The 13,084-nt window shown below is 51.7% G+C and overlaps 2 protein-coding genes across 2 annotated transcripts; one reads left to right on the plus strand and one right to left on the minus strand.

The window, feature by feature from the left end:
* The first annotated feature begins 1,442 nt into the window (after positions 1 to 1,442).
* Positions 1,443 to 6,369, plus strand: LOC101778974. The gene is made up of 5 exons (XM_004952583.3): positions 1,443 to 1,727; positions 4,518 to 4,774; positions 5,199 to 5,410; positions 5,532 to 5,793; positions 5,904 to 6,369. Exons 1-5 carry the CDS (start codon positions 1,652 to 1,654, stop codon positions 6,201 to 6,203), a joined length of 1,107 nt encoding a protein of 368 aa, XP_004952640.1. The 5' UTR covers positions 1,443 to 1,651; the 3' UTR covers positions 6,204 to 6,369.
* Positions 6,370 to 7,393: 1,024 nt separating this feature from the next.
* LOC101779377 (germin-like protein 2-4) lies at positions 7,394 to 8,581 on the minus strand. The gene has a single exon (XM_004952584.4). It carries the CDS (start codon positions 8,381 to 8,383, stop codon positions 7,691 to 7,693), a length of 693 nt encoding a protein of 230 aa, XP_004952641.1. The 5' UTR covers positions 8,384 to 8,581; the 3' UTR covers positions 7,394 to 7,690.
* Between the last annotated feature and the right edge of the window lie 4,503 nt (positions 8,582 to 13,084).

A 13,084-nucleotide genomic window follows, 5' to 3' on the forward strand; every position in this document is an offset into this window, starting at 1 on the left:
CAAACCCAGCTTTTTAAGTTCCAGGGAAACAAAAGCCCATCTTCTGGAAACTACACCATAGAGAGAAAAAAACCCAGCTTTTTTTTTACGGAGAAAAAATGGAGAAACTGTGATCAATCCCTGAGGGTGAAATCGTGCTCGTGCCAAATTTTACTGGTGCACGCTTGTCTGTCCGCTCATGTATCCTTCGCTGGGCAACCGGGTGAGTCCGAGCAATTTCAGCAATAGTTCTTAAATCAGAGTTTTTAAAGGTTAAATGGAGGTTCTCTCTATTTTTTAGCCAAAAACGCATCCAACTTCAGGAGGAGGGCTTCCTAGAGACCCCTTAGGAATGGAGGAGCCTCCCAAAATAAAAAATAAAGAGACAAGTAGAGAGTCTGCTGGATCCCCTAAACTTGGAATAGGGGGCTATAGGGGGCTATTTAGAGGACCTGCTGGAGTTGCCCTCCCACGTAGCTCACCGGGCTTACCCTCTAAACTTGGAATAAGGGGTTGTTTAGAGAGTTTGTTGAAGTTGCTCTCGCACTTAGGGGGTGTTTGTTTTCTAGGGCTTAACTTTAACCCTTGTCATATCGAATGTTGGATACTAATTAGGAGTATTAAATATAGGCTAATTACAAAACTAATTGCACAGATGCAGGCTAATTCGCAAAACGAATCTATTAAACCTAATTAATCCATGATTTGATAATGTGGTGCTATAGTAACCATTTGCTAATGATGGATTAATTAGGCTTAATAGATTCGTCTCGCGAATTAGCTCAGAGCTTCTGCAATTAGTTTTATAATTAGCTCATGTTTAATCTCCTAATTAGCATCCGAACATTTAACGTGACAACCTAAAATCTAAACAGGCCGTTAGCTCACCGGGGAGCTCACCGGGGATCGAAGGCCGCGGCGGTCGCTAGCTGCTGCCTTGGCTCGTTTAGCCATCCGCCGGGCGCGGGCAACCCCGTACCTCACACGCGAGCAACCAACCAAACTCCCGGTCGCCACGCCGATCGCGCCGTGACCGTGACGCGCGCCTTGTTTCCTTCCACCGTCGTCGGTTGCCCCCGGTCGCGGGCGCGTCTCCAACCCCGGAAAGCCGGAGCGCGCGCGGCTGCTGGCTGCCAAAGCCGCCGGGCGCGTGCGTTTCGGGGCCCCTTTCTTACTTGGACCCGGCCGGGCGACCGGCCTTCCATGCTCCTGCGTCTGCGTCTATCTGCTGCCTGGCCCTCTCGGCTGACAGGGTCACGAGACGACCGGGTCCGGCTGGTCGCGTGCGGTCCCGTTCCCGACCGCGCCGTGCCGCCCCTCCTCCTGTGGCGACGCGACCCAGAGGCGAGCGGAGGGGTGCGCACGTCGTGCGCGGGTGGCCCGTGGCCGCCCGCCCGCTAGTTCCTTTCGTCCCGCGGTTAAAACAGACGCGACAAAAAAGGAGGGGGCGGGGCGGAGGCGAGTCGGCACTCGGCAGCGTGGCGTGCCCCTGCACCGCAGCCGGCCGCAGCCGGCGGATCGGGGTGGCTTAGCTATATATAACGGCGCGCGCCGAGTCCTCTCATTCCATCACCACCACAACACACCAAGCGAGTATCCCGGCGCTCAGGGCATTCTCGCGGCCGGCCGGTCCTAGCTGCTTCCCGCGACACCGTCTCGTCCGACGACGGCCATGGCTGCTGATTCGGGCAAGAAGCCGTCGGCGAACGGCGGCAAGGCGCCGGCGCCCAACAAGGCCTCCGACTCCGGTACGTCTCCCTCTCTCCATCATCCATTCATCCTTCCCTCTGGTAGTCGTCTCGAGTTGTTTTCCGTTTGGCGATCCTCGAGGATTGGTTGCAAATAAAGTAACCATACGCGGACCGCTCGCGTGCTCGATCGGGAGACGTTCGATATCATCGTGATGATACAGACAGGGTTTCGCCTTCTATGGCTGGCTCATAACCGCACGAGAAGAGAGCTCATCGGGGCCGACAAGTTTGCATCCGATCGATCACGTAGTCACGGGTGTCTCCGGCGACCAGGCTCCACCCCCTTGTCCCCACGTAACGCGGGGCGCCGATCGAACCCGATGCACACATCATCCTCTCTTTGGCTTTCTTCTTGTCCACTCGGGCGTTAGCCCCGATGTTCGCTGTCTGCCTAGCCTAGCCAAGCTGGCCATGTGCCATGTCCGCACTCCGACGCACGCAAATAAATGGGCACAACTGTCCGCGAACAGCGCCGGGATGAACTTGTGTGATTTTTCGTAAAGAAAACAATGAAACCTGTGGACTCGCGGGAACAACAGTTCCATGCCGATTCGAGAGCATGGCTAATTCGAAAGCGATCGACACGCTGCCGCCGTTTTCAGCACGTTGCTTCTCCCGTCGCACGGTCTCAGTCCTTTCCAGGCGGTGAAGATGGTGAAAAATGACTAAATAAAACACACGATTTCACACGTCGGAGAAGGTAGCATCATGTACTCGATCGACACTTTTCTTCTCTTCTTGCTCCAAAGCACGCACACGATTTTTTTTTTGGAGTTGCGTGCGTGCGCCATGTCGTCCTGTCAAAATCGTCAACAGGTTGAAAGGAGAGGCCGTATAGAGCGGGGACCATCCAACATTTTCTTTAGGACCATAGTACTTAATTATAGTAACAGAGAGTAGCGTATTCGAATCCACAGAAGTTACAAGCCTTTTTTTCGCACCAGTTGCTATTACTTGAGCAAATAATTGATATCTTGACAGCAGTTTCTGATCTTAATTTGTTTGAAATTTTGAGTATCTATAAAAGGTAGCTAGCTCATGTGCAAGTTTACATGTCATTTTAGTTCACACTGTAGAGTTAGGATGGGCGCATGTTACTGGTAGAAAAACGAGCATCAGTTCCAGTTGGAAAAATCGAGATGCAAATATTTTGTAGTAACTCGTGGGGACTCTTTAGTCCCGGTTGGTAACACCAATCGGGTAAAGGTAAGCCCTCGGAGGGTTTAGTTCAGGTCTGTAACATCAACCGGGACTACAAGATCATCTTTACCAACTGAGACTAAAGATGTCTCTACGGACTATAAAATTTAAACCAAAACTAAAACCTATTTAGCCCGGGTCAAAATAACTACTGACCACCGATGATATATTGAGGAGGCTGGCCCATATACCATATTCATGGCTACACCTGCTCAAGCCGGCGCTTTAAACTCTCGTAGGTCACATCGATCGGTCATCGGCTGAACAGTTTGTTATTGTTACGCTCAGATTCGCTTCGTATAGGAAACTCATGGCTCGAACATAATTGCAATATATCAACCTTATCCTGTTACTACTTATACACAGTATATAAAGATTAGAGTGCTATTCATTTGTCTTCCATCCATACGATGGACTGGACTCATCGGGGATGTCCTTACTCCAAGCTCAGCAATTCGTTCAGGCAGTTGGACTTTTGCACAGCTGACGCGCCTTCGTTCAGGGCTCCTGAATTCTGATTCGAGCCTTGGACATCTCGAAAAGGACACTTCAATTCCGAGCGCTCCTCCCTGTTTCTTGCAATCTGCGTCATCCTGTTGCTTTCGGCCGCACTGTTTCTGTCCTTTTCGGCGGCCAGGTGAAGATCGCGATGACAAGACTAACAATAGTATACTAACTGTAGAGCCGTCGGCGCAACCCTTGTTTACATGGTTTCATTCATTATTTGGGTCGTGTATGTTTATCAAGGGCGTATTAACTGGACACGTTTGATCCAAAACACAAACAGCTTTTTTCCTGTTTGCATACGTGCGCTACGTCCAAAGTGTGCGTCAACGAGTTGAAAACGCAGAGGAGTATACAATTCCAACGTTTAAAAGTTTCTTTAGGACTATACAACCTTTAAACCAATTCGAAGCTGGAGGTTAGAAGCGTTCCACACCAGCTGCTTGCTCCAGCGAAGAATTTTTATGCCTACGACAGCTTGTTCTTCAATTGCTGCAGCTTGCGACTAGTACAACTCTCCATGTTATTTTTTTGAAGGAATAACTCCCCATGTTATTGTTATCTTCAACGCAATTGCTATCGTGGCCACGTTGCATCGTCACGACGATGGCAGTTGACCGCCGATATAAAAAGCCCATTTATTTGCATGGATGCGACCGTCCAAAGCCGCCGGCTTAAATTATTGGTACCTTTTGTCGTGGTTGCGTTTAGGGTATCGACGATCTGAGCAACTTCGTTTCTTACGGAAAAGAACTGATGATGGATTGATGGCTAATGAAGCTTATCCTGTTGTTCTTGGATTTAGCTACCTCTGTTCTGCCTACCTCTGATACTAGAAGCATATAGGAGTAGCAATTTCCGAGGAACATACTACGCATGATGTGCGCACAAGGAAACAGCAGCATAAACGTCGACAGCGCGTAACAGCGGTCTATGCAAAGCGCACGCCAGGACTGACTTTTGCCAAAGATTATAATGTCTTTTCCATTCTATTTATTTCTCCCAAAGAAAGGGCTGTTGATTTTCAAGGATTTTATTCCAAGGTGAAATTGTAATGACGAAATGCGATTTCTGGTCTCACAGGCGGCATCGCCAAGCGGCTCCCGCGCATCGCGTTGATGTTCTTGCTGGCGCTGCTGTACCGGCAGCTGCAGGCTCCGCCTCCCAAGATACCCGGGACGCCTGGCGGCCCTCCGGTGACGTCGCCGAGGATCAGGCTCCAGGACGGCAGGCACCTGGCCTACCACGAGTCCGGCGTCCCCAAGGACCAGGCCAAGCACAAGATCATCTTCGTGCACGGCTTCGATTCCTGCAGATACGACGTGCTCCGGGTCTCGCCGGTACGGCTATATATCTCTGAGACTGAAGTACTGACGATGAAGATGAACAGTCCTCTATTTAGGGGTGTTTGGTTCCACGGACTAAAGTTTAGTCCCTGTCACATCGAATATTTAGATATTAATTAGGAGCATTAAACATAGACTAATTATAAAAACTAATTGCACATATTCGCGAGACGAATTTATTAAGCCTAATTAGTTCATGATTGACAATATGATACTACAGTAAATATGTGCTTAATCATGAACTAATTAGGGTTAATAGATTCGTCTCGCGAATTAGGCTCCATCTGTGCAATTGATTTTATAATTAGTATATTTAGTCCTAGTATCTAAATATTCGATGTGACAGGAGCTAATCGTGGAACTAAACACCAGTAGTTGCGTTGCGCTGTGTACTGAACTGAAAAGAAAAATGTAACAGGAGCTGGCGCAGGAGCTGGGGATCTACCTGCTCTCTTTTGATCGTCCTGGGTACGGCGAGAGCGACCCGCACCCGGGGAGGACTGTGAAGAGCATCGCCTTGGACATCGAGCAGCTCGCCGACGCCATGGAGCTCGGCCCCAAGTTCTACCTCACCGGCTTCTCCATGGGCGGCGAGATCATGTGGAGCTGCCTCAAGTACATCCCGCACAGGTACCTGCTCGCTTTCAATTTGGTATTCAGACCGTAACTTTGCACTGCAAATGTAAAGATGTGCGATCGATCATTGTTGATGATGGGCTGAATCTTGCAACCTGCTGCATTGCATTTGCAGGCTCGCTGGAGTTGCCATCCTTGGCCCTGTGGGCAACTACTGGTGGTCCGGGTTCCCCGCGAACGTGTCCCGGGAGGCCTGGAACGTGCAGGTGGCGCAGGACAAGTGGGCCGTGGGCGTGGCGCACCACGCGCCCTGGCTCACCTACTGGTGGAACACCCAGAAGCTCTTCCCGGCGTCCAGCGTCATCTCCTTCAACCCCGCCATCATGTCCCAGGAGGACATGGCCGTCATCCCCAAGTTCGCCTACAGGAGCTACGCCGTAAGCTTATCAATTCTCACCCCCTGCACTTCTCGGACATCTGCTACCATGAATGTTGCTTGCTCATCATCTTGTTTTCCGATTCGTTCTCGCCACTTGAACGCGTGCAGTACCAGTCGCGGCAGCAGGGGGAGCACGAGAGCCTGCACCGCGACATGATGGTGGGGTTCGGCAAGTGGAGCTGGAGCCCGCTGGAGCTGGAGGACCCGTTCCCGGGCGGCGAGGGCAAGGTGCACCTGTGGCACGGCGCCGAGGACCTCATCGTGCCCGTGGGGCTGTCGCGCTACATCAGCCAGAGGCTGCCGTGGGTGCGCTACCACGAGCTGCCCACGGCCGGACACCTCTTCCCCATCGCCGACGGGATGCCCGACGTCATCCTCAAGTCGCTGCTGCTCGGGGACGACGAGTGATTGATTGTGATGGTGTTTTGATTTTTCGATGTAACTAGAGATCCTGGTGTAGTGCAGTGAGAATGCATGCTAGCGACATGTCATTGTGATTGTTGCTCCTATTCCAATTTATAGAGAGAGAAATGATAATAATAATAATTAAGTTAAGTCCGTTGTCGTCACTGAATCTTTCTTTGCTCTCATCAAGTTTCTCCCTTGTCCAACAAAGAAGGTAGACATATTTGATTTGGAAAATAAAGGCTAGACGTATTCAGTGCTCGTCATTTCGTTTCAAGCAGAGAGTGAGGGTGAGGGACACAGCAGAGGGGATGAAGGACGATTCCATTTCGCCGATGTCCAACAAATCGGATGGGCCTGAAGGCTCTCTCTAGCACGTGGGCCGGTCCAGCCCAGCCATTCGACGGTTCCTTTCCTTGCTGGGTTGGGAACTTGGGGTCCCACCTCTCGTCTCAGTCCCGCCTCGTCTTCTCCGATGGCGGCGGCCGCGGCGGAGGCCGTGTCGCGCCGCCTGGGTTATTGCAAATGCATGCACTGCTTTATTGCAATTTGGCAGGATTTCATCGTGAAGGCTGTGCGCCAAGCGCTTTTTGAGACCCTATCATCTTTTAAGGGCGATCTTGGAAAGGAAGATGAATTCAGAAGATTGATAGACTGCCAATTTGTATCCTTGCAGAAGGTTTTCAAAGTTTCCACTGAATCAAGTGAGGATATGGGCAAACTTATAGCTTTCAAACTAATCAATCTCTATCGGACGGGAAGGCTTGGCCATTATACCTTAGACCATGTGCCAGATGTTAGGCATAAAGTTGCTGCATAATTTATATTGTTCTCACCAAAAACGCATGTCACAGAATGTTGCTTCTTGGCTCCCAGCTTCCATAGTGTGCCTGGTAATGCCTGAAATCATCTTATACGCAAGGCACCCTGCAGAGCTCCAACACACTCAGCTCGGTCCTGTGGCGATTGCCGGCACTGTTGTGGATTCGTGGAATATGGATGCCGGTGAATAACGAGCTTCAGGGGCAATAGACAAATCTGTTGCTAAGCTATTCCTTGGTTACAATGAATTGTTTTTTTATTCAACTTGTGTAATCTTTAACGAAGGTGTACGTGCAATAACTTTACCATGAGCCACCTCAATGATTTGCACGTATACTGCTTGAACTCACTTGGCATGCGCAGAGAAATCATGATCCACAACAAACTAAAGTCGATCTTCTTTACCAATTTGTATAGGATAAACATGTTGGACACTTGACAGTCGATCGAATGTGACACCTAACCGCCCATCTGTACCAATATATACCTCCAAATAAAGGCTCTAATCATTCCCAAGTCTATCACAATGTCGATCCACGACAACCACCGCCAAATAATTCATACTACAACAACATCATTAACAATTCAAAAGAAATATACTCCGAATCACAAAGTCTACCCGTAAACTAGTAATTAATCATGCACCGCCACAACGGCTGATTAAGTAACTAATCCTCCATCTCGGACAGCTTGGTCTTGGGCGGGCCGAACCTCTTCTCGAGCCGGCGGAGCTCCGCCGGGGAGAGCCCGAACGCCCTCTCGAGGACGCCGCCCTTGATCCCGGACCCGAACACGGTGGCCGGGATGCGCACGATGCCGGGGTTCTCGCTGTTGAAGGTGCCGTACACCGTGGCGGGCTCGTCGCCGACGTTCATCTGGAAGTGCACCATCCCCATGGGGAACACCATCACCTCCCCCTTCTCGAGCACCTTGGCGAAGATGCGGCCGCCGGAGTCGACGAAGCCGGCGTAGACGCGCCCCGCCAGGACGAGCGCCGTCTCGGTGGCGCGCGGGTGATAGTGCGGCGGGTTGACGCCGCCCGCCGCGGAGAGGTCGGCGCGGGCAAAGGACACGCCCAGGGTGTGCAGCGCCGGGAACTGCGCGGGCGTGACGGAGACACCCGCGAAGCCCGTGTCCGCGGAGAAGTTGCCCGCGGCGCGCACGCCGGCGAAGGCGAAGTCGGACGCCGTCAGGTTGACGGGGCTCCGGCACGGGTAGGTCCGGAGCAGCGACAGCTCCAGGGGCCGCCCGCGCCCGCCGGCGTCCGGCACGCAGTAGTCCTGCACGGCGTCGGGGTCCGCCGTGGCCGCCGCCGGGAGCAGCACGGCGAGCAGGAGGAGGAGGAGGTGATGCGCCGCCATCCCTGGATGCTTGCTAGCTAGCTAGTGTCGGTCGTTGGCTGGCTCGCGGTTGGTCGGTCACGGAGGTCTCACTCGTCGGTTCGTGGTCGCTGGTCACCACTGTCTTGCATCAGCTAGTTGCAGACTTGGAGCTGCAGCTTTGCCTGGGGAAGAGGGCGAGTGATCTCATCTTGTACATACTTATATATAAATAGACATGTCACATCTTACAACTCTATAAAACTACGATATGCGACATACCGTCCTACCTGTATCGTACTGCTAGGAGTATTAGGTTATTATTGTTCAATAATCAAGCGCGTGCTGATGTCCAGTTGTTAAGTGTCGGCTTCTCTGTGGCGGAGTGATGGGTGCAGCGGAAAGGAACAGGATCAAATGGAACGGAACCAGGAGAAACCGTGGAAAAAATGGCAGCTTCCTGGAAGTAGGGAGCAGAGTACTTGGAAGACGTTGCCGCTGGCAGGCACCATCTTTGACTGGAGAAAATTCCTTCGTTCAAGACTTCCAACCGTGTGCAATGCATTCTAGCCAGGGGCCGGGCTTCCAAGAAACACATGAACCATCCTCCAGAAGGGGGAAAAAGAAAAAAAAAAGGAAATGCTTGGTTTGATGCCACATTGTGTGCGCGTCTTTCCAGGAGGGCCTGTGACTCGGATTCTTGTTCATGAACACTCGAATGTGGTTGGATGATTGGTTTTCGTCTTGGGAGAATCATGTTCCATGCATGCAAATCTCGCAAGGCAATGTTGGTACCGGCTGGGGCAGCTAGTGTTATCATGTCATGTCATCTGGGCAATGATGCTTTCGTGGCGTAGCAGGCTCCCGCTCTGCCCGTGCCCGCCGCCAGCCAGAGCCGCCCGGGAGCTACCGCCACACCGCTTGGAGGACATCGCTTGCAAGTGACGTTACTTGCTCGCCTCGCTCCCATCTCCCGCATCATTGGTAGCACAAGACAATGTTATACTGATCGGTTACTCTCATGATTTCGCTAAAGCCTGACTAGTATATTAGAGCACAGGGGCGCCTATGGAAAATGAGCATGAAGAGCACCGAGCACGGACTAAAAAAGGTCAGTTGGTGGTCAGGAAGAGGCTCAGAGGTCAGACAACAGGTACTACCAGTAGTACTGGGAAGTAAGAGTTGGCCACCGTAATTTGTGCATAACCTGTGGATCACAACTAAAGCTGCTAATGGTTTGGTTTACAACTGGTTTAACCGGTTTGGACTTCATCCGGTTGGGCTTTGGTTCGGTGGGACTAGGATGGCACCAGAAAATATTTTGGTTCAGTTCAGTTTGCAGGTGAAAGTGGTTTGAATCGGTTTGGATTGGGCTTCAATGGTTCTGCAGCAGCTCACGTCGTCGCATCGAGAGGGTCGCTGCACGCATCCTTGCTCCCAGCTGGTGGAACGCCATTGCCTGATCATCCTGCAGCTCCGTCAGCCGCCGCGACTCCGCCACGGCCTGCGTAGCCACAAACAAGTCGTGCGCCTCCGCGCCACGGCGGCGGCTGCTCTGCGCCGCGCACTGTCTCATGCGATGCTGGGTCGCGGTAGCAGCAGCGCGTGCGCCTCCAACAGCAGCTCCCCCTCCTCCTTCGCGTACATCTCACTCAGACACACGCTCACCCCGGCGCCGCAGCTGCTGACCAGCTCCGTGGCGGCATGGCCTGCTGCCCGAGGTCACACGAGTACACCCACTATAAGTACCTGCAGATAGGTGGCGGCAGATGCACCGGTGGCTGGTGTGCCCACGCACGCGAGGGCCGCCGCCGTGCTCGCCGTGGACGACCTCGAAGAGTGATGCGCCGTCAGGATTGTCCCGTGCTGCTGTGCATTTGGCTGATTCCCTCCGATGGCTAGCACCCAGACATAGCCCATGCATTTGGTTGGGACTGGAGCTAAAGCATATGCATTTTTGGCCTTGTTTAGTTACCCAAAAATCCAACTTTAGTACTATGTAAAAAGAAGATTCTCCATCACATCAAACTTACGATACATGCATGAATACTGAATTTAGACGAAATCAAAAACTAATTGCACAGTTTGGTTGTACTTTGCGAGACGAATCTTTTGAGCCTAATTAGTCAATATTTGGACAATAATTCATAAATACAAACGAAACGCTACAGTATGCTACAGTGCTGGCACGGTGATTTTGGTTGTCCAAAATCGGGCAACTAAACAGGGCCTTTGTTTAATTCGGTTCATTCAGCTAGCGGAGTGGATTGGTTCGTAGGAAGATGCAATAAATATTATGGAGCGGGCAGTTTCGCCAATCCTATCCGACTTCCGGAAGCTCGGAAGCAACTTGGCTTCCAGTGTTTGAGATTCGTGCGGCCAACGAGGGCCGCACGATCTCTTCTTCTTCCTCCGCCGACCGCCAGTCACACCCGTGCCACCGACTCCGACTCGCGCGCGTGCCGGAGTGAGAGCCGGGGAGGGGTGGGGAGTGGGGGGAGCGGCCGGCGGCGAGGTCGCCGCCGGTCGGGGTGGTGGTGGAGGCGGCGGTGGGGCTAGGGTTAGGGTTCGGGTTGTTGGGGTGGGGGCTCCAATGGCCGGCAGCCATAGAAGAGGAGGAGGTGGGGCGACGCGGAGGCCCGACGGTGGTGGTGGGTTGGCTGGTGGCGGAGGGCAAAGCGGCGTGGGAGCGTCGCCGGCCGGGCAGGGTGGGACACCGGGTGGGCGGTGGCCGGAGGCGGGGCGACGAGGAGAGCCGGATTAGGAAGGGTGGGAAGAAAGGGTGGTGGTGGTCAGTGGGCGGGCGGCGCCGGGGGGAGGACGAGGGGGCGGGGGCGGAAGCTAACTGGAGGAGGAAGACGACCTGGGATGGGCCTGATGGGCCTAAGCCATCTCCTTGTCTGGCTTCCGTGTGCCGGATAGGAGCCCCGGGCAGTTTTGGTTCAGTTTTTAAACCATTACCAGCTTTAAATTCACAACACTTCTGTTTCGGGCCGTGGGTGGGCGGTGGGCCATATATTTTGGGCTCAGTTCGTCTCATGGCCTGGCCATTCTAAACCTCTGTCTGACGCGCGCGCATTTGGTCTCTTGCTAAAAAAAGATTGCAAGGCCCAATGTGGCCTCATATTTATTGTCAGAGTACAGCGAGATGGTTCCCGAATGTGATCCAAGTCGTTTGATTACGTGAGGTCTGTGCGCATCAAGGTTGGGGATAGCTCATAAGCGTTCTTAACTTTTTTTTTATTTGAGATGGCTGTCATATTTGGCTAATTTCCTCTCTTATAACTGTCTGTTCAGTTGTCTTGTATTTTTGGATGAAAGTTGTCCTTAACGATGAACGAAGACCCCATCTTCCCGTTGAAAAATAAATAAATAAATAAATACAACGGTGCTTGTCTGCATATGAGATACAATAGCAAATAATAATTTCGTTCGGCGGCATGCATGGAAACAAGTCATATCTCAACGATACTATTGAAGGAAGAAAAGGGGAGAGCGACGTTGCCGCGCATATGGCGGAAATGGCTGATGCAAACCACTGCCATTCTGGTGGCTGAATACCTTAGCCCCCTCGCCTTTTCCAGAAAATCGTTTTAGGCATCGCATTTCGACGCCTTTTTGTCTGAACGTGCATGTACCTTTCAGGCTTCCTGTGTGATGCTGCATTTATTTTTGTGGATTAGTTTGCTGTTCGTGAAATTTTTTGAGAGAATCCTTGCTAACTGGTCTGATATGTACGTTAGTGTCCTGTCCATTCCAAGATTTTTACCGATTCGTTTCAGGTACCAGAATCCTAGCCTCCAAGTTGAAGCCTCTGGCACTGATGAAGGTGTTTGGGCAGCCGGGTTGGATCCACGAGATATCAACCTGTTTGTTTCGCCATGGATTTCCCCCGAGATAGCTCGGGTTCATGTTCTCTCGAGTGAATACAAGAGCTCATTCAGTCCTTCTCACTAAGTAAGACTTGAACTCGCACTCGTCTTCTCTTGAGTGAATACCAGAGCTTTTAAACTAATTTATAACAAAGAAAGAAACCTCTGGTTATATTGTTAGGGGCCTGCCCTTCGAAAAGAAATTTCCCATGGGTCTTGATCTTTGCTCTAGAAATACTGAAATAGGCATATTCTTGCTTTAGCCGGTTGAAAGGTCCGCTAACTTTTTCAGCAGAATAAGCCATTTGTGGCCTTGCATACCACACTGCTAGTCAATCAGCATGATCTGCTCCGATCTGACTGAAAGATCCCCTAAAGCGGATGCCACATTTACACGAGCTGATTTGTGCAGCTCCGAAATGTGTGTACGAGGCCACTGGGATGAGCTAGCAACGGTATCCTCTTCACAGCTGTCGATTTTTCAGAGGCCACACGTCATCATCCCCGGTGGGCACCTGAACACCACAGATATAGATATAGAGCCTGGTCATCGGCAGGGACATGAAACAGAAGCTGATGCCCGGCAACACCACCATCTTCTTTTCTAGATCTCCGGCGGCACACCCAGCTTTACGGTGATTCAACCCTTGTCATAAAAGCGACACCGACCCTTCAAATTGCAGGGGTCGTTATCGCGAGAAATTAAAAGCAAACAAAAATGTATGCATCAGGAATAGTTCTTTCACGTCCTCGCCTCCCCGAGCCGGCTCAGGCTGGTTACCTCTCACATGGTGTTTATGGCAGTACCGTAGAAAAAATCTTATCAGCTCTTATGTTAAAAAAAATCTTACCAGCTGAACTATGCTAAACC

This window comes from Setaria italica, chromosome I (assembly GCF_000263155.2).
Source record: "Setaria italica strain Yugu1 chromosome I, Setaria_italica_v2.0, whole genome shotgun sequence".
NCBI classification, from domain to species: domain Eukaryota; kingdom Viridiplantae; phylum Streptophyta; class Magnoliopsida; order Poales; family Poaceae; genus Setaria; species Setaria italica.

Excerpts from the sequence above, each read along its gene's own strand:
- LOC101779377 (XM_004952584.4), bottom strand. The coding sequence starts at position 8,383 with ATGGCGGCGCATCACCTCCTCCTCCTCCTGCTCGCCGTGCTGCTCCCG.
- LOC101778974 (XM_004952583.3), top strand. The coding sequence starts at position 1,652 with ATGGCTGCTGATTCGGGCAAGAAGCCGTCGGCGAACGGCGGCAAGGCG. Across the intron at positions 4,775-5,198 it reads ACGTGCTCCGGGTCTCGCCG|GAGCTGGCGCAGGAGCTGGG; the intron begins GTACGGCTATAT and ends AAAATGTAACAG. Across the intron at positions 5,794-5,903 it reads TCGCCTACAGGAGCTACGCC|TACCAGTCGCGGCAGCAGGG; the intron begins GTAAGCTTATCA and ends GAACGCGTGCAG.